The following is a 20475-nucleotide window of genomic DNA, read 5'->3' as shown; positions in this document are numbered from 1 at the left end:
GTGATCAAATAAGACAGATTAATTAGTAACTGCACCAATTGTATTGAATGTTCACTGATATGCAGCAGAGCATAAGAGCTACTCTCTCTGTCTCCAGGGGTTTCCAGGGGACTTTGGGGAGAGAGGACCACCTGGACCAGATGGAGAGCCAGTACGTCACAACACACGCGCACACACTAAAGCACAACCATGCTACACACAGCAACACAGTAATGACATTTTGGCAGCGCTGGTGAGTCAGTCGGCCCAGCTGTTGGCCTCTGGTTTTCTGCTTCATTTGGAGTGATTTATTTAGCTCTGGACAAAATTTACTGCCATATTTAATTTCATCCTCAGCTGAACACCAACACGGAAATTTTGATACCTCAAGAATGCAGCTGAACTTCAGTGTAAATTAAAACTGAAAAAATATATAATTTAAAAATAAATAAAACATTTTGCAAAACAGAATAAACACTCCCTATCTCAAGAAAAAAGGGGGGAAAAAACCCTCCATCTCCCTGACCCAGTGCTTTATCCTTATAGAGCAGGTAAAAGCTCCTCGTTATCCCTGCTGTTTTTCCTCCTCCTCAAAGTAAAGCGTGTGTAATATCCATCAGACAAATCCAATCTTGGGGTAACTTTTGAAAATATCTCGAGTATGGATTTTCAGAAATCCGCGTTGAATGCTTTTCTGTGAATTTTAACACATCTGCAACAAATTTAAGAGGGTACTATAGGGGTGGGAGGTCCAACTCGTATTGCTTTGCACCCTTTTTTTAAAGAGAAATATAGTAAAATTGGAAAATGAATAGGAGCATCTCTCTGAGACAGTGTTTCTTTCATTAACATGGATACAACTGATCACAGCATCTATGCTAATTATCCTGCATTGTCATATCACTATATGTAAAAGAATATGTTTATATAGAATATTTATTTAAAGTAAAACAATTTGATTTAAAATATTGTAAATGCATGTTTGCAATGCTAATTTGCAGGGCATTATGATGTTTTAAAAAATGATGTGATAATTCATCCTCCGATGAAAAGGAATAGAAACATCCCTTTATTACGTTCTCTAGAGAGACTAAAGCTGGATATGTGAAAAAGTGTGCTATTCAGCTCACATCCTGCTTCACCTTAGATTCACACACCCCCACACCCCCACACGCGCACACACGCACACACGCACATACAGAGAGCACCTTCTCTGTGTGTGAACACTGGGCCACTCTTTTGAGAGTGTTTTCTTAGAGCTAATAACTCCTCAAACTCGCTCCCTCTCCCAGTCCCTTCATCTCACTGACTCGCTCTCCTCCTCTCTGACTAGGGTGAGATGGGAGCCCCTGGTCCAAAAGGAGTTCTTGGACTTATTGTGAGTAGCAGTTTTTTACGCATTTACGTGCCTGTGCGTTCTACTCCTCTAATCTAACAGAATATGCTCACCGAAAATGCTGTGGAAGGTAGAGTGCGATGCATAAATTATGTAAGAATTATATAAGTCTACACCTCCCACACTCCTCTGCAGGACAACACTGATATCAGCTGTTTATATGAATATGATTTCCTGTTTCATCCCTTCACTTTTTTCCATTTTGGAAGCAGAGATCTTGCCTCGCCCACCCATCACCTTGCCCTCCGCGCCTGCCTGACCCGACAGCCACATAATTGTGTCTGATTATAATGTGTTCCTGGTTTCGCTTGTTGTGTCCTGTCTTCACCCGTCACTGCCGCTCCTCCCAGCCTATTCTCGGCCACCGGTGGCGGTGGTTGGCCTGTAATTGCGCAACTCTTTGATTACAGCTCTGCGCTGAGCACCCTGATCCAACTTTGCACTCTAGCACAGATGCGCTGAGCTTCACACCAAAAATATAATATATAAACACTCCATTTAGGGGGCAGCAAGTCTGAATTTGGTTAAAGTCATTATATAACACGACATGTGTGTTGAAGCAGGAATTGTCTGATTGAGACACTGATGTGTCACTGGACCCTCTAGAGGCTAACAATCCTGGAGCCACAGGACAAAGGCTGCTGTCATCTCTCCGCTTTAATCCAGAATGAAATCATGAATATGTGTTATGAACTAAGATATGAACAGAAAATACCATTTGTATTGTCGAACTCTTTCAGATGCCCTGATTATTATTACGATTAGGACTCTATTGGAGGGAACATACTGTCATTGCTCGAGCTTTCATCAAGAGTGCGTGTTGATGAAATGATATGTGATACAATCCAGATACTTCCTATCATCCTACTATCTGGTTGTAATGTTGGTATTTGCATGCTGAGATGGATTTTTATCCGGCTGGCACGCATTTTAGAATTTTCTGGGGCAACGGTCATCCGCAGGCTCGCCCCAGAGGTGTGTCTTCGCCCTGTTACTGTGTATGTTGTTGACAAACAACTGCAGGATTCGCCACGGCGAGTCCGTCCCGCTCACGGAATGGATGAGCGCTGGCTGTGACCGACTCTGAAGTGGTTTGACCACAATTAGCTGCTTAGAACAAAGTTCAAAAACTAAAAGAAGCGCAGCACCAACTAAAAAGCCACTAAACTCTTTCTCACTGATGTGCCTGATTAATCGTTCTGGAGAGGCCAACCATGTCCAACTGTCAACACCCATTTTAGCAATTAATTCTTCCTTTTGGACAGAGACATCAGCAATTGCTTGACCACATGTAATGTGTGTTTGTCCCCTTTTCTGTAATTAGGGTGACATGGGGCCTATCGGTGAGATGGGCCTTCCAGGACCCAGTGGATTAAAGGTAATTTTAGAAAATGAATCTGTCCTGTTGTTTGAGCTGCAGTATTCTTTAAATGTCCTCTATAACTATTCTGCCTCCTCTGTTCTGTGGCTAACAGTCCTTATGATGTCTCCTTATAAGTGAACCTTTCTTATCCACATTTTGATGCTATGTTCTAGGGGGTTCCTGGAAATCCAGGAGAACCAGGACTGAAAGGTGATAAGGTGATCTGAATATTCCTGTTATTGGCCTGTCTTTATGCTTTTATGTTATGGATGTCTTCCTCTTCTGACCCTGCTGTAGATTTCTCTGTCCAGCCTTTAGCCCCAAGCATGCTTTTCTTATGCCCCCGGAAAGTCTGATTTGTTTATTGTGACCCTTTGTGTAACATCCGCGAACAGTGGTTGCTGTGATTTCCTGTGATGAAATTTGTAATATATGAAAGGAAATTTCATCTCTTTAATTTTCCAATTTAAAACAGATATTTGTAACAACTTATTTTTAACATAACTGTCAAAAAACAGATCATTTCAACAAAACAATGAGTTAAAAACAGGGCACATTGTATGGAAGCAGTGATGCATCCCCATCAAATTTATTATTATTATTATTGTTGTTGTTGTTGTTGTTGTTGTTGCAGATTAACTAAAGCTAACTTGAAAATTGTAGTGAGGGGGGAAAATGACAAACCCTCTTTTTTCCACCAGGGGGAAATTGGAAATCCTGGAGAGCAAGGAGAGATTGGGTTCAAAGGAGACAAGGTGGGTCACATGCACAACGCACGTGCGCGATACAGATGCATGTTCTCCTGCCACCACATTCATATTACATTGGTTTTATTGTAGAGCTTCTGTTTCTAATATTTGACCTCATAGTTCTGTCCTTTCCCCTCAGACACTGTTTTGTTTGTGTGTGTTTGACAGGGCATCCTGGGTCCTCCGGGCTCACCAGGCATCCGCGGGAAACCAGGACCACAGGTTAGCTTTAGCTTTAATGAAGCATTTCTCAAGTCAGGTTTGGGGAAATGTTTTGTTGTTGTGGGAGGTTGATCATTAAAATAAGTTGAATTTGGTTACATATTTTCAGAAAACAATACATAATTCATGTTAAAGCCAATGGCAGAGGCATAGAGGATGTTTCATGTACTCTTGCTGGTCTCTATTACAGGGTAAGCTAGGAGAGAAGGGCCCTGATGGGTCACCTGGTCCACCAGGCCCAGAGGTTTGTATTTAAACCTCAGCAAGAAATATGCTTGAAAGTTTGAGCATGATAAAAACCTTATTCCTGACCTGATGGTTACAGGGGTTCCCAGGTGACATGGGACCACCCGGAGAGAACGGCCAAGAAGGACCAAAGGTGACCAAAGCTGTTGCTGAATTTAAAAATTTCTTTTGAATGGAGAGTCCACTCTCGTGCAAATGTGATGTTTCTTCGGGGCAACGTTGACAAAAGGAATGAAACTGATTAAGTTCAGGCTCAATATAAACAGACAGGGTGGAGGTGGGTTGTAAAATGACTTGCAGAAGGAACAGACCAAACTTGTTCAGCTAAAAATGTTGTTTTGTGCTTTACTAACACGTAACGTGGGTCCAGTGAGCTGCCCCTTGATGCTGACTTCCCTCACCTGCCTGAACTAACACCATGTTCATTTCATCTGAACTCATTTGCACATTAGCCTTAATCTGACAACTGATTTGTGCCCATTCAGGGAAAACCAGGGGTGAGAGGTTTACCTGGGCCACGAGGGCTGCCTGGCATAGAGGTGAGTGGACCACAGCGCACGAGAGACATTACAGGCTGCACAGCACAAGGCTTCACTTAACTGGGGCTACACTTCTGCCTTTTGTCATTAAACATTATTTGGGCTGAAGTCTGTGCCATCTGTTTCCAGGGAGACGAAGGCCCGATCGGACCACCAGGCCTTTCAGGACTTGAGGTGAGTAAATACATAAACACAGAGTCCTTCCAGTCAGACAGGGAAGGAACAGCAGCAGGACGGTTACAGGGGTTAATTCTGTACAGTTTTTAGCCTGCGTTACCCTTTAGGCACAGTCTTTGGAAAGGAAGAAGTATCGCTCTCTCTCTCTTTCTGTGTTCTCTGTAAAATTCAGGTTAAATTTTACTCACTTTCCTCTGTGTGTTGTGTTAAATAAGTCAGACCGTGAGCAAATGACAGAAAAGTAATTGAGCCCCAACCAATACTTCCAAAAATGTTAATTTTGTTGAATGATACAAAGACTATTCTCTCTGTTGCACTAGATCAGGTTTGAATAGATAAATGATCAAACCACCTACGGTTAAATATCTCCTATTAGACTGCCTATCTTCCCTTTAGTGTCAGTCATGGTTTGTTGTTTGAATATAGGACCACTGCTTATTAACTATTATTGAAACTGGAGGACAAAGATGCTACTTTTTAATAGTAGTGCCTGCAATCCGTATTCCTGACCACCAGGGGGAGATAACTGTCATCAGCATCTTCCTGAGAAGCTTGGTTGTTATCAGAGACTTCAGGCTGTTTATGTTCCACCACAGAAATCAAAAGATTTTTACTGCATTGGATTACAGAGAAATCTGAGTCATTTTGCATTTCTCATGATCCCAGATGCTACCTGTTTTTCTTCATCTATTTTTCTTTTCTCCGTCTTCCTCCCAGACATCCTGGTCTGTCTTTGACTCTAACTGCCTGTACACTCCCACATGTCCTCTCTGTCTCCCACCCACTGGTCTCGCACTGTTACCCCGCTCTCTGCTGTCTAAGAGGAAATGGTGTATGTCTCCTCTGGTTGATCCTTGGCCAGATGCCGCAGATCATCTTTCTCCCTGCTTGTCTCAGAACAACGTGTACTATTCATCTCTCATTACTGTTGATCAGCTTGAGTTGACAAGATCTGACCAATCTGAGAACTTCACCCAATTCCCACTATTGCCATTACAGCTTGTGTAAAATTCTTTATTAACCTTTACTGCATCGCGAAAAGCTGCCAGCTTTTGAAATAAACCTTTGGAATTGTTGAGTCACTTCAGGGATTTGGCTTCAATTTGTGATCTGGAGTTGCTGGTTTTCAAAAGCAAAGCACTTAGCTCACCTACTGGGGATTGCTGTCTGAGCAAGATTAATATCGCGGTCATTGAAATCTTGCCAAGACATACTGTCATCATCACCTGAGCATGCTATTGCCTATTTCAGCACCACGTACAGTCAGCTGCAGCGTGTTGACAAGTTCCCAGCTGCTTCCTCGATCTGTCATCTGGCCGCACACAAATCGTCTTTATTCAGAAGGAATTTGTGATGATTATTAATGACATCTTAAGTGTCTGCAATCATTTAATCTTTGCTATATTTCCTGTTTTAGGGTCGATTCGGCAGAAAAGGATTTCCTGGGAAGGTTGGGCCAGAGGGACTTAAGGTAGATTCTTAAAAATTGTGCTTTTCCTTAAAAAACTAAATTATTATTGGAGCAAAAAAGAATGATAAGAAACATTTTTGTCCCTGCAGGGAGAGCCTGGAGTCACAGGAAGCATTGGACCCACTGGAGAAAGAGTAAGACACCCTGACACAGACGCCTCCTTTGTTCCCAAATGCCTGCATATTCATCCCTCCAACATTGTGTCTCTGTATTCCAGGGCCTGGTGGGTTTCATTGGGCCTGTGGGAGAGTCGGGCATACCAGGAGAGAAGGTAAAAAGAAAAACATTTTGATTTGCTTTTTGAATATTCCTCACAAGGAAGACTTAGATGGCTAAATGTTGTTCTTGTGTATTTTTAGGGGGATCGAGGTGAAACAGGCCTTCCCGGACCACCCGGAGAAAAGGGACCGACGGTGAGAGACGACGAAGGTGTAATAGTTCGGGATTTTTTGGGGGGGGTAATGTCTTAATGATAAGCCTAATAAGCAACAGCCATCTTAAATTATAGTGAGTTATTCCCAGGGGAATATACTGTAAAGTGGTCACTGCCAACACAACATGCACAAGGAAAAAGAAAGCATCACACTTTTTTTATTGATTTGTAAGGTCTTGGCAGGAGCCATGCAGCTGGAAAAAATAACATTGGTTTAAACAGATCCAAAGCATCACTCGAAATGATTTACAGCCCCTTTTTGAGTATGTAATAGTCACACTGGAACGCTGACTGCACCTTAGGTTGCTGAAAGTAATAAAGAGGAGCAAAGACTGAATCTTCATCATTATTCCATCTATCTGTCTGACCCATATATTGACGTATATATTTTTAATTAATGTCACTATTACACACCTCAACCAAACAGGCCAAGTGTCTCTCCTGTCACACTGTGCCGGTTTGCTACGCACCGTCTGACGTGTGAGTGGATGGAGTGTAAAAAATGTAGTCATCATTCTTGCTGGAGGGAAAAGGTTCCTGTTCATAGAGAGCCAGTTGGACGAAGCTGGAGACTTAACCTCGCACGCGCACGCACACCCTCCGAACATTTATAAGGAAGTTCTCTGTTTGTCTCAGCTGCAAAACAGACTTCCCGGAAAAAAAACGACATCATTGCAACTGAAAGAAGTTGACCAGCAGACATCTATAGCTGCTGACAGAGAGCTCACACTGAATTTACGATTTATTTTTATTTTTACTGTTGAATGAATGACATCAGAGCTGTCTACCATGCTGCTGTGTGCACGGCAAAGTGGGTTTTATTACGTCCAGCTGATCGGAGCGGTTACACTAAAAATGCCTCCCATTACATAGTTATGCTTTATTAATGGGCCGGTCAGAACTGGCGTGCCCATAAAACTGAAGGAAAAGCAGCGAGAAGCAGCGTGTTTTCAGATATAAAATCTCTTTCTGCCTTCTCCAGGTGTTGCAGGGCATTGCTTCAGAGGTGCTTGTGCATGACAGTGACCCACTTTGTGACGCAAAACAAAACTTAATCTTGTACATTCTCAGCCTAAACTGTAAAAAAATGCGTGAAAGATTCATCGCTTTTAATTCTTATGTAATATATAACATTTTCTTATATTATTCTACGGTTGTGTTGGTAGTAATCCAAGATCTGTGTTTATGTACATATAATAGGGCCACACAGGGATACCAGGTGAGACTGGACCCATAGGACCACCAGGCAGACCAGTAAGTTGGCACTGATTTGCTCCTTTTTTTTCTTCATTTCCTTCTTTCTGATCTTTTCACTTGACTATATTTGCATATGTTCATCAGTGAGAGGTATATTGTGAGGCTCTATGGAATATGTGCGGCTGTGTCAGGAAAGATTTGGGAAAGGAGTCGCAGGGCCGGTGGCTTAACAAAGATGCCTTTGAGTTCCTGTAGATGATATTAACATGTTGTGTTAATAGCCCGCCGTGTGTTTGCAAAGTTTTCTCTGAGCATGATGAGAGCTGGCAGGCTCCAGCTGAACCCGCATTACCCTCCTGTCAATCAAAAACCCAACACCTACAACCAATTAGAAGGTGCCCCTGCCCTTCGTTTCCACTTGCCATTGCCTGGTTTGACAGAATATAGGACACAGTTGAAGATGGGGGCCACCGAGCCACCAAAACAAACATAAATACGGGGCTCTTGGGTACAGCAGGACAGGATTCCAGAGCAGGCACTTTAATTGGTGTGACTGACAGATCTAACAACAAACCCTATAGTGTGTTCCTGAGGTCGCTCTGCCTCCCCCCAGGGGTCAACAACCAGGGGGCTCTGTGCTCTGTCAGTGTAAACCTTTGTTTTATATCCCCTTTTGTTCTCCCCTTCATCCAAGTTTGTTTATATTCATCAGGGCCCTCCAGGAGCTGCTGGGCCGGCTGGCATCAGAGGACCCAAAGGCTTACGGGTGAGTCAAAAAACCTGTCCCTACCTGTTACTTTGTCAGTGTAGATGCGCTGTGGTGGAGCGCGTCCAACCACGGACACATGCGATAAATAGAGGCTGATGAGTGCTTGTATGCAACAAGCCCTTGACAGTTAAACTTTGGGGTCTGTTTCAACTCACTGGCAGTTGAAAGGCTGTATTGATGTTAAATGAAAAGCTTTGTTTTTGAAGTTTTGGTTTCTGCATGAAGGCAGCGGTGACGCCCATGACGGCTTGTTGCAGAAAAGCTCATCTGGCTCGGCGGCTTTCACTCTGCAGATACATGAGATCAAGGAGCTCATCAGTTTTTATCTTTCCATTATTTTCAATCATTTGGAGCATTCTGGATTACAAAAAGAATTGTACAGCATAAATAAGAGCTTGATGATGACATCAATGCAACTGATCTCAAATTTTACCACCCAACTTTCAAAAAGGAACATGAAAAATGTTGCAAAATCAGATGCAAGTGATGAAACAGCCCCTGTGAGGGGTTAGTAGTAGTACTGTCTTGATTTTCTGGGTTTCTGTTTTACTTTAAGTCACAGGCACAAAGTTGTTAACATCCACCCCGAGCACTCTGGGGTCTGACTAATCCTTCTAATAATTCTCCACAACATCTGACAAATCTTCTGCTAATGTTCTCCGCATTGAAGGCATTAATACTCTCACGAAAGGTTCTAATCGAGATAGTTGAAATAGATATTTTACGATTGTTTTGAAGATATTTCTGCATGCCTCTGAAACCTTTTGTCTTTTTAAATGCCCCTAATTGCTGTCAGACAAGATAATGAAGCATCTTCGAACCCTTATTTTCCAGATGGAGAATTTTTGCAGCTGGGTGCAATATTTTCTCTCCATATTGGCTAATCAGCCTATGTAAACGCAAGCAGTGGGTAGCAGGTACCCCAGACAGGAATGTTAATGAGTGCTGCTTATCCAGCTCTGTGTATAATAGGCTTATCGCACTTCAGGTAGCGGCGTTCTCCTTGGGCCAATCTCCGACTCTACTCAGTCATCAATCACTCGCACTCCTGCTTGGCTGTGTTATGTTATGTTCATGCGTTCTTTCCATTTTCTGCTTGTTATTAACGAGCTCTATGCGTTAAGACGATCCAAGCAGTGATATCAGTCGCTGGCCATCTTTAACATCTCACTAAATCACCATCAATCACATCTTAGAGGAGGGAAGATGCATATCGCTCCACTGTCTGGCCCCAATTTATTATTGCTGCACACTTTGTTAGCCACTATGCAATTGATTTGGATTGAGAGCTGCACCCGTGTAAGCTGTCACACACTGGTCCATCAGTACTGGGGTGTTTTGGGATTTATTTTAAATGTAATCATGTTTAGTTTGTGGTCGAGTTGAATCCTGCAACCAATACAGCATGTGACATCATGAAGCAGCAGTTCACAACAGATTCCTTCCCCGTTTGTCATAGAACACGTGTGGTTGCAGGTACAGGCCCCTGACATGGGGAGTTACTGGCATCGTTGCCCCAAATAGAGACGTTTATTTATAGTGCGTTGTTGGGCTTCTGGCAGTGTTACAGCGACCCCTGTCGGTGAAGTTACAACTGTCTTATGTTTCAGGGAGCGATAGGCCCTGATGGTCCAACAGGAGAGTCTGGATTAGAGGGCAAGAAGGTGAGCCCCTGCCCTCATTTAAAGTGTGTGTGTGTGTGTGTTTTTAAATATATATATATATATATATATATATAAATAAATTGTCACTGGAAATTGATTATTGTAGAACTGTTATGCTTTCATGAACTACAACAACTGGCAGATTTTCAGTCACTAGGAAATAGCAATGAATGTACCATCTGTCACATGGATGATATCTTTCATCCATCGTTGTCATTACAGGCCTCTGATGGTCCTCCAGGAAAAATGGGCTTCCCTGGACCACAGGTAAGACTCTGCTTTTCCTCCTCCTTCCTGCCATTTATGTCTTTTGGTGCTTTGTGTCTCTCTTGAGGAGAGGCATCAAAGTGATTTAGGAAAGCTTTAGAAGACAGGAAGTTGGCCGTCAGATGAAATATATTACTTTGGAGAAGAACTCGTCCTTGAGGAGCTTCGTACATACATCGTAGCTGCACACTAAAAATATTAGAGATACGAAGTCTGCAGCAAAGCTCCATGCTGCATGTGACTTAAAACAGATGTATAGGAAATATATTGTCCTTATATGATTGCATAGCTTCTTATGTGAATTTGAAAGTAGAATATGCTTCAGAAAATATGTTAAAGTAATTTTTCATTAATTCCCTTTTTCTCTTCCTGCTAATACTTTTACTGCACATCTCTCAGGGAAAGATTGGTGAGCCTGGGGAACCGGGACCTAAAGGTTTTCCTGTAAGTTTTAAATGCTTGTAGAACATATACATGTACACGAACACAGTTCCACGCTGTGCGTATCATGTTCCCCTCTATCAAAAGTTTGACATGTACGGTTGCATTTCTCTGCAACAGTGCTTGAGCATGTAAGAAAATTCACTTTCTTACTTCAGGGTGTTCAAGGACCATCAGGGCCTCCAGGAGACAAGGGAATAGCAGGCGAGCCGGTATGAGCCATGTAATCCTTTTAACCTTTGAATATTTCCCCGCTGTTTATATTTTCGCCATATTTATGCCTGATATTCAGTAGTTGGATATCCTCCCCCTGTGTCTTCCACTGTGCTTATTTTTCCATTTTGTTTCCTGTTTATATTTTCTTCCTGCAAATGCTGCAGAATTTTTACTCGAGTCCATCTACGTTTCATCAAATCAATCTTTATTCATATAGCGTCTTATACAATCAAAATTGTTTCAAGGCGCTTTCCAGCATCCCAGGGCCTACCCCAGACAAGCAACAGTGGCAAGGAAAAACTCCCCTTTAACAGGAAGAAACCTTGAGCAGGACCAGGCTCATGTCGGGGGACCCTCCTGCTGATGGCTGGCTGGGTAGAGAGAGAGGAGAGGGGGGAGGATAATGTATAATTAGTTGTATTATGAATTAATGGGACTCTCCTTTCAGCATTGTCAGCAAAAAGGGGAAAAAATAACAGACGGAAATTTACGAGACATGTTTGAGTGCTTGGGCATATGTTCACCAGAATTAAATATTTCCTTGAGAGCAGCCAGATGTTTCTCTCATCTCTCCTGCATCTGTTTTGTAGTGCTGAGAAAGTGAATTATGATCCTGCTGGGCGACTGAATGGATTTACTGCCTTTGAATGAAATGAAGGGGGATTTGTAATAGCGGGGATACATTTCAGTTTCTTTGTCAATGTTTTGCGATTTTTGTTTTTGAAGAAAAAAGAGATTTTTATAAAATGTCATTTATGTGCGCTCAGTTTTGTCTCGGTAATATTGGAAAATGGCATGCGTCCTCTTTTTTTTAGTAGTATGAATGGCTCAGACACTCTTTGAACTTGCTGAAGAAAATAACTCTCAATATCTCAAAGTTGTTTAGTTGTAGCATTTGACAGCTCCGGTGAATTTAAAGGACCAGCTATCACCTTTTGGTCTTTCTTTAAACAGTATGAACAGTTTCCGTTAGGAAATGTGATTGTGCAGTCTGTACAGTTCTAATTACAAGAGGTGACCTATACATAAATGATTTTCCACATAAACTGTATCTGAGGAAGAGAGTGAAAGTGTCTGTGAACATGGGAAGACAGCGTTTATGCACCATTTCTGCAACAGTTCAATGTCAGCGGGAACGGCTCAATACAACTGAGAAAAAAGTCTCCATAATCCAGAGCATAAAAAACCAAGATGTTCAAACAAAAGCTATCTTTAGAGGGAAAATCATTGGCTCCGATTTAATATTTGATGATCTATTGAATGAAAATATTTCCTTGGCAGACATGAAAGCATCTGACTGCAAGGGCAACAGTAACAATCAATCAATATAACTCAGTTCTTCTCTTAAAATATTAAAAAGATCAAAGTTTTATTGTGTTTAACCCAGGAAAATAAATCCTGAGGTAATCTACCAAAGAATGAGACCCTTATTTGGTGGCAACCAGGGAATATTGTTGTTTCACAGTGAACTTATCAAGTATAAATGCCAAAAGTTTAAAGATTGAGAACTAAAATTGTGGACGGGTTGATTGCACTAGCCAGACATTTGTGTTGTTGTTTTTTTTTATTCTGTTACCTTTTAAAGGAAATGAAAAATATAAATGTATTGTCATATTTAGGGACCACCCGGGCCACCGGGAACAGTGGGACTGCTGGGAGAAATCGGTCAAAAGGTGAGAAACTTTGCTCACATATCAGATGCACTGATGTATATAAAATATTGAATCCTCATTCATCCTGTATGAATTTATTACATACCCACCCTTTAAAATGTTTTTTCTCTATCATCAATGCAACTGAAGGGTCCTCCAGGAAAGGTTGGGGAGCCAGGTCTTCCTGGAGAGCCAGGAGAGAAGGTGAGGTGTGATATCCATGGACAGTATTAATAACACTGCATGACTCTTTGGATCACAGTCATGTTTCGTCTGTATCAGGGAGACATTGGACAGGCTGGAAACATCGGAGAACAGGGGCTAATAGGACAACGGGTATGTTTATAGTGGTTAACTACTAAATATTTTCACTCCACATTGGCTGTGGCACCTGCTTTAAATATTTTTATTTGAATATGTGTGACAACAGGGAGAGCCTGGCCTAGAGGGAGAAGCTGGCCCAGCTGGTCCTGATGGAGCCAAGGTGACCCACTTTCCAAAACTACTCACGTGTTTTTGCTGCTAGGATTCAGGATCCAAACAACGTCCTGGTAATATCAGCTATAGTAATTATAGCTATAGTCATTAGTATTCTTGTTTGTGTACGTGCATGCCCTCAGGGAGATAAAGGCGATATGGGCCAAGAGGGCGACAAAGGAGAAAAAGGTGAAAATGGGCTAAAGGGAAAGGAAGGCACACCTGGAAGTTCTGGGCTCACTGGAGTCAGAGTAAGTGGTCTGCCCTGTTGTCACATTTCCACAGTGACTTTATAGTCCTTGAGTCCCAGTGCTGAGCTCTTTCCTTATTGTTCTCTATGTGAAGGGTCCTGAAGGGAAACCTGGAAAATTTGGAGAAAGAGGCAAACTAGGTTCAAAGGTATTAACCTGAATCTTTTATATCATCAATTAGAAAACAATGACTGTACCTGCAGAAACATTAACTGACTTAAATGGCTCGTGTATTGACTTGACTTGTACACGTTTAGGGCTCCAAAGGTCACCAAGGTCAGCTCGGGGAGACGGGACCAGTGGGGAAGACTGGACCACCAGGCTTTGTTGGGCAGAAGGGGTCCAGAGGAACAATTGGGCACGTGGTAAAGTGGACCAGTAATGATATCATTCATTTTCATCAAGTTTGAATGACATCTAATATTTTGAAATGAGGTGTCACTGATGGAAAATGTCCCCTTAAGGGCGCTCCTGGTCGAATGGGTCAACAAGGTGAACCTGGAATTGCTGGATATGAGGTGAGATTACAGTGTTTTAAGTAGGATGAAGCACATTTTTAGATCAATGATTTTGGAGTATCATTTGATTTCTGTCTTTGCAGGGTCACCAGGGACCGCAGGGCTCAATGGGGCGTCCAGGACCAAAAGGTGAAAAGGTATAAGTATTAATGTCCTTACAGAAAATACAGTCATACCAGTTGTTTAAATGAATTTGCAAAAGGGAACAAATTGCTATGTTGCAATTAAATATCTAAACTAGATGATTATTGTTTGCAGGGTGAGCAGGGAGATGACGGGAAAGTAGAAGGTCCCCCAGGCCCTCAGGGTGATATTGTAAGTTGTGCTGAGCTTTCTCTTCATCAGCTGCCATGCGGAACAATATAGATTAAAATATTTAAAGTTTATTAAATATCCATTGCTTTAATAGGGTCCTTCAGGGGACAGAGGAGAGAGAGGAGAACCAGGAGATCCGGGTTACAAAGTATGGAACCTTGCATGATTTCCAGATGATTTCTCTGTTTTCCATTGGGTTTCCATCTATTGTCACTGTTTTGCAGGGTCAGGTAGGCGTGGATGGAGAAAGAGGCCGACCTGGAGCTCCGGGACTTCCTGTAAGTGTCAAAACCCGATGGTGACTTCCATACACAGATCTGTTAACAAATATGCATTGACAATATGACATTTGGACATTTGTCTGGTGATTTACAGGGACATCCTGGACCCCGTGGGCAACAAGGACACAAAGGCGCAAAAGGAGATCAAGTAAGAATGTCAAAACATAAACATTTTATCTGCTGTGGGTTTGGGCAAAAGTGCCACTATGTGCACATTTGATGGTTTCTAGTTTCATTGGCTGGCTGGTTTTATCATTTGGGAACATTAGCAGAGGATACAGCTTTGTTAATTATATTTTACAGCATTACAACTGGCAAAGATCTAGGAGAACAATATAATTCAAGCTTTTTTTGCTGTTTTAAGGGTCATATAGGCAAAAAGGGGCAGCCAGGACCGAAAGGATCCAGAGGAACAGAGGTAATCCTACAACATGGACATATATGTCAGTGAACTGCATTAGTGAAAATGACACAATTTGCATGCATGTATTGCATTTGTAATCAAAATACTTGAACAGGTTAGAAAACTGATTTAGAAACCAAATATTATACGCTTGATTCAGATGTAAAATAAAGCAGCAAGACTGATAAATCCTTTAATCTCTTCAGGGTGTTGGTGGCTTGCCTGGTCCAAGAGGTGTGGTCGGTCCAGAGGGACAGGAGGGAATGCCAGGGATGGATGGAACCCCAGGAAAAGATGGCAGTAAAGGCATGCCGGTGAGACTAAATAAGACACCTTTTTATGTCCATTTCTAGCAAGATCATGCCTATACTATGATGCAGTAGTAGCAGGGCATTTTGGGGAGGGGTTATTGATGATTACATTTAAAATGTGGTATTGATGTTCATTCAGGGGGGGCAAGGGGATGATGGCGAGACTGGCCTTCCTGGCAAAGCTGGATCACGTGGTAAAACTGGCATTCCAGGACTTCCAGGAGAGCAGGGCACCATTGGACCAAAGGTAAAGGCAAAGCACAGGTTGTCAGTGAGGCAGCATCTTAAGATAACTTAAGATGAATTGTGGATAGCTAACAATGGCAAGGTGTGGTTTGATGGTCGTGGAAATATGACTGAGTATTTCACTCCTCCTAGGGTGAACAGGGCCTTCGCGGCCAGAGTGGACCTCCAGGCAAAAGAGGATTCAAAGGTGGAATGGGACTACCTGGGTCACAAGGAGACGCGGGACCTAAAGGACAACCTGTGAGCGTCATCTTCGCTAACTAACGCAAAAAAGATTTTCTCACATTTCATTTGTTTTTTGGACGATTACCTTTCCCTCAATCTTTGCTAAATTCTTGCATAGGGTGACACAGGGGAACAAGGATTTCCGGGATTTCTGGGAGTTTTTGGACCAAAGGTAAACAAACAGCAGATATGAATGAGTGTATCGGTTATGACAAGTATTTAAAGCATTTATTTTTTTATTTTTTTATTTTATTTTTGGTTTTTAGGGTCCTCCTGGAGACTTTGGGGCAAAGGGTATACGAGGACCAAAAGGGCCACAGGGTACCATGGTAACTACCCCAGCAATGTAATCTACTGATGCACAATGCTGAAAGGGTAGATTCATTTGTTTTCTCCTATTATTTACCAGGGCAGAGGAGGAGTTGTTGGCCCTGTGGGAATTATCGGTCCTAATGGAAGTGCAGTACGTACTGTGATAAAGACAGAGAAAAAGATTGACATTTCTACCTGTTATGATTCAGTAAACTAACTGTACACATCTTATTTTAGGGTCCAAGAGGGGAAAAGGGCAATCGTGGAGAGACTGTGAGTTGTGATGAAGATTTAATGTGCATTCTGTCCACTTCATTATAAAAATGAAGCTAAAAATACGTTTTGTACTCTCTTTGAACAGGGATTCCAAGGACCAAGGGTAGGTCTGAACCTTCTTTTCTGCTGTTCCAAATTGTGTATCACTGTGAGCATACATGCATACTACCGACAAGATGTCTGTGTAGATTCTCAGTCATCCAGGTCATAGTTATCCAAGGTAGTTTTCTGTGACAACTGGACAAGTTGACAAGTTGACTGTCCAGTTGACACAGAAAACTACCTTGGATATACTACCGACAAGCAATAACTTCACCCAGAATGTACTTTTTTATTTGATTAGGGATCTCCTGGACCTCGTGGACCTCGTGGACCTCCAGTACGTTTCTTCATACATATTTAACAATGATGTGCATGTCCAACATGTCAAATTTGGCAGTATAGGATAATTTATTGTCTCAATTACTCTTCTTCTCAGGGTCGCCCAGCTGTTCCTGCGTCATTTGTAAGTCATAATTCACTAATTTCCCGAATCACTTGAAGTTGTTGCAATTTGTATGTCATATTGTTGCTGATCAAGTAAGATTTTTTTTTTTTTACAGCAGGAAGATGGTCTTTTGTTGATGGATTCACACACTCCACTCAGGACAGAGGTTGGTGGAGTCTTTTTAAAATACCTCTTAAAATCTTGTGCTTCGCACAAACTCACTTTTTTACTGTCACCCAGAATAAACCAATGATGGACCTGCCGACGCTGGACCAGGGTGCGGAGATCTTTAAGACCCTCCACTACCTCAGCAACCTGATCCAGAGCCTGAAGAACCCACTTGGAACTCGGGACAACCCCGCACGCATCTGCAGGGACCTTCACAGCTGTGAGCAGAAGTTAAATGATGGTGAGGGGTGTGTTTGTGTATCAGAGAGAGAAAGAGAGATGCTTAGGTGGCCTAAAGAAATCCAAATTTGATGATATTTTCAGGCACTTATTGGATTGACCCTAACCTGGGCTGCTCGTCAGATACCATAGAGGTGTCCTGTAACTTTACTGGAGGTGGACAGACTTGCCTCAAACCAGTGACAGCATCCAAGGTATTAAATACATAAGAACAATCTTCCACCTGCAGATTTAAAAAGATTAGCTTATGTTAACAGCACTTGTCCTGCCTCTCCGAGCAGCCGGCCTTCAGCGCTGGCCGCGTCCAGCTGAACTTCCTGCACCTGTTGAGCTCAGAGGCAGTGCAGCAAATCACCATCCATTGCCTGAACACCTCAGTTTGGAGGTCAGCAGAGGATCTGACAGCCACCCAGGGGTCAGTGAGATTCAAAGCCTGGAGTGGGGAGGTCTTCGAGGTTGGAGGGGAGCTTGAACCAGAGGTCATAGAAGACTCCTGCTGGGTAACATTGAAATATTAGTTCCCTTGGTTGCTTCTGTCATTCTGTGCTTCTAATTTTAATATAATGGCCAAAAAACATTTTCTCTCTGGTCTACAGATGAAAGATGGGCGCTGGCATCAGACTCATTTTGTGTTCCACTCCCTGGACCCCACCCTGCTCCCTGTGGTTGATATCTACAACCTCCCGGAGACCAACCCTGGCTCACATTTCCACCTAGAAATAGGCCCTGTTTGCTTTCTGTGATGGTTCATTCTAAGTCACCTGAACGCAGAGGGGGGATCATCCCAAGTGATGCCCTCTCTCATCCATGGGGATCAGAGCGGTTGCCTCCAGTCTGTGGATCCTCCATCCAAAAAGATCCAGCTTCACTCTGCCATCCTCCCATTGGACTGCAGACACAGATGGGAGGGGGGGGGGGGGGGGGGTGCAGGGCTGCCGAGAAGCGGCAGAGCTGTGGAGGAGACGGGGAGTTCTTGCACTAATAGCTTCTCACACAGCAAAGGCTTCTTCATGCTCTTCTAGAAGGATCTCCATAAGTATGCCAGGTTGGAGAAGAGAAGGGCTCTATGCCAAGCAATCTCTCTTGAACATTACTAAGTGAAGGGAGACAAAGGCCAAGTTATCACAGGACATTAGAGTAACTTATTTTTTTAACTGTATACCATCTGTATACTGTGTGTACTTCATACCAGGAATTCTGTTAAAAGAGAAGAATGAAAGTTTTTGGGATCAGTTAAATGTACATAATATATGTTTATTATTATTATCTTTTATACCTGTATATCTTATGTAAAGAAATAACCGTCAAGTGCAATAGAAAATAAAAAGATAATTTGATATTTTAAAACATACAGTATATGGAAGGATTTTTCAGGTGTAACATTTTATTTGCTTTTGGTGCTTGTCTCCCTGGGATCTTTCTGACATAACTCCAGAGGCAGGTTCTAGCCTAAACTGAGCACAACTCACAGCTATACTTACTGGTGCTCCATATGGGGAAAAAAGACTGGTGCCTGTGCCGGTAATGATATCTGAATCCTCACAGAAACCATCCTCTTTGAGAGCGCATTAAATAAGGGGGTATAGGTATTAATCATACACTGTTAATCCAGGTGCCATGGAAAATTTTGAGGATTACATAGCGTCATGATGATGGTTAGAGATGAAAGAGCATGAAACTCAAGTTCTCAGTAGTTTTTTAGCAAGGTATTTACAACTGTGGAGTGTTTGTTCCCTACAACAACAAAAAAAACATGAAGGTGGAAATTATTAGACACTCTCCAACACATCAGAGCAGAGTTTTACCGGTAAAGAAGAGAACTGAGCCACATGAGAGAGGACAATCTGCCCCAGAACCCAAGTAAACACACACATATGCTATTACATCCTCTCTCTAACACATGGTGCTAAATTGCCTACGGTGATAGCCATAGTGCTGTAATTACACCACTTTGCTGAAAAGACTTTATAGTGCATGATTGCTTTAAAGAATTTAAAAAGTCATTGTAATATAATGCAAAAGCATCCATAAAGCATTATTATCCCATTTAAATTTTACAGTCAACTATTTTCTGTGTCAAAACTGTTCTAATTGAAAACTACTCTATTAAAGCTATCTACAGATTTCTCCTGATGTATCCAGGGACAATCACAGGCTTTGATGTATTTCAAGAATAAGGTTTCCTTTATTTCTTGTACAAACCCCCCTGCAGCTGTATGTAATATTTTTCGACACAGCTAGTGCATATAGATTTAATTGAACAAACTTTCTTTGTTGAAGCTGGACACAAGTGTGTATAACTGTGCAAATCTTGCTGTATACAGTGGATCCCCTCTTTCTAATTTAATGTTATTTAATGTTAACGTGGTTGCAGACTGAGCAAATTTCTGTTGGCTGAAGCAATGTTACTCGTTCTGACAAGTTTATTTATCAGTTGCCCAACTGGTCTTGGAGTTTATAGATTTTTTTTTTTAATGTGTAAATTTGGGGCTCCAGAGAACAAATTTATTACAATGTTAATTATCTTTTATTTTTCTAATTTTTGTTATCCTGCTTTACGTTGTTTATTTTTCCTCTATAGTAACCAACCATGTACTGTACCAGGACTATGTACTATACTATAACTTCTGTTTTAGAATAATATGCAAATATGTGAATTTTTTCCTTCTTTTCTTATTTTTGTAAATCTGTTGTAGACATTAAGCGAGCTAAGAATACCTCACATTTGTAAACAAAACTCGGAGAAAATATTTTCTGTTACCTATATACAGTAATTAAACCTGTTTGGAAAAATAAGCCAAATACAGTAAATCCTCAATCTCTGAACAAAACCATTTCTGATGTCAATATCTGTACTCTGTCCACTGTTACTTCATTGTTCATTGTCTGTTTGTTTAATAAATTCATTCCATTTGGATAAAAAGATTATGTTATTACTAGCCGGAATACCAAAAAATAAATTGTAAAATCAAATTTACTACAAGCATATGTGAGCTTTGAAAGGCATGCAAAGACCTTAATATGCTATTTATACATTTAATTATGTGCTGATCTACAACTGTATCACTAGGCTAGATCCTTAGTTTAATGGATGTGGTATAGAGGGGCACAAAGGGGACTAAAATTATCCAATACAATAGAACATCTTTAAAAATATTATTAGGTCATGTTGTGTTTGTTTGTT

At 41.7% G+C, this 20475-nt stretch overlaps 1 protein-coding gene across 1 annotated transcript in view; it reads left to right on the top strand.

Moving 5' to 3' along the window:
* Positions 1-20214, top strand: part of col27a1a (collagen, type XXVII, alpha 1a) — a 47595-nt gene extending 27381 nt beyond the window's left edge. The window contains exons 13-61 of the mRNA XM_057019143.1: positions 98-151; positions 1313-1357; positions 2700-2753; positions 2912-2956; positions 3440-3493; positions 3656-3709; positions 3900-3953; positions 4035-4088; positions 4441-4494; positions 4624-4668; positions 6089-6142; positions 6232-6276; positions 6360-6413; positions 6502-6555; positions 7776-7829; positions 8485-8538; positions 10152-10205; positions 10428-10472; positions 10872-10916; positions 11072-11125; positions 12749-12802; positions 12932-12985; positions 13064-13117; positions 13212-13265; positions 13402-13509; positions 13604-13657; positions 13767-13874; positions 13974-14027; positions 14111-14164; positions 14286-14342; positions 14437-14490; positions 14567-14620; positions 14718-14771; positions 14988-15041; positions 15233-15340; positions 15477-15584; positions 15716-15823; positions 15927-15980; positions 16075-16137; positions 16218-16271; positions 16358-16393; positions 16482-16499; positions 16740-16775; positions 16875-16901; positions 16999-17049; positions 17124-17292; positions 17376-17485; positions 17573-17791; positions 17888-20214. Of these exons, the coding sequence (XP_056875123.1) occupies positions 98-151; positions 1313-1357; positions 2700-2753; positions 2912-2956; positions 3440-3493; positions 3656-3709; positions 3900-3953; positions 4035-4088; positions 4441-4494; positions 4624-4668; positions 6089-6142; positions 6232-6276; positions 6360-6413; positions 6502-6555; positions 7776-7829; positions 8485-8538; positions 10152-10205; positions 10428-10472; positions 10872-10916; positions 11072-11125; positions 12749-12802; positions 12932-12985; positions 13064-13117; positions 13212-13265; positions 13402-13509; positions 13604-13657; positions 13767-13874; positions 13974-14027; positions 14111-14164; positions 14286-14342; positions 14437-14490; positions 14567-14620; positions 14718-14771; positions 14988-15041; positions 15233-15340; positions 15477-15584; positions 15716-15823; positions 15927-15980; positions 16075-16137; positions 16218-16271; positions 16358-16393; positions 16482-16499; positions 16740-16775; positions 16875-16901; positions 16999-17049; positions 17124-17292; positions 17376-17485; positions 17573-17791; positions 17888-18034 (3201 nt within the window). The 3' untranslated portion in view covers positions 18035-20214. The remainder of the gene's footprint in view (positions 1-97; positions 152-1312; positions 1358-2699; positions 2754-2911; positions 2957-3439; positions 3494-3655; positions 3710-3899; positions 3954-4034; positions 4089-4440; positions 4495-4623; positions 4669-6088; positions 6143-6231; positions 6277-6359; positions 6414-6501; positions 6556-7775; positions 7830-8484; positions 8539-10151; positions 10206-10427; positions 10473-10871; positions 10917-11071; positions 11126-12748; positions 12803-12931; positions 12986-13063; positions 13118-13211; positions 13266-13401; positions 13510-13603; positions 13658-13766; positions 13875-13973; positions 14028-14110; positions 14165-14285; positions 14343-14436; positions 14491-14566; positions 14621-14717; positions 14772-14987; positions 15042-15232; positions 15341-15476; positions 15585-15715; positions 15824-15926; positions 15981-16074; positions 16138-16217; positions 16272-16357; positions 16394-16481; positions 16500-16739; positions 16776-16874; positions 16902-16998; positions 17050-17123; positions 17293-17375; positions 17486-17572; positions 17792-17887) is intronic.
* The last annotated feature ends 261 nt before the right edge of the window (positions 20215-20475 follow it).

The sequence above is a fragment of the Takifugu flavidus genome, chromosome 20 (genome assembly GCF_003711565.1).
Source record: "Takifugu flavidus isolate HTHZ2018 chromosome 20, ASM371156v2, whole genome shotgun sequence".
Classification (NCBI taxonomy): domain Eukaryota; kingdom Metazoa; phylum Chordata; class Actinopteri; order Tetraodontiformes; family Tetraodontidae; genus Takifugu; species Takifugu flavidus.
Note: the sequence above shows the minus strand (reverse complement) of the source record. Positions and strands in the feature narration are given on the sequence as shown.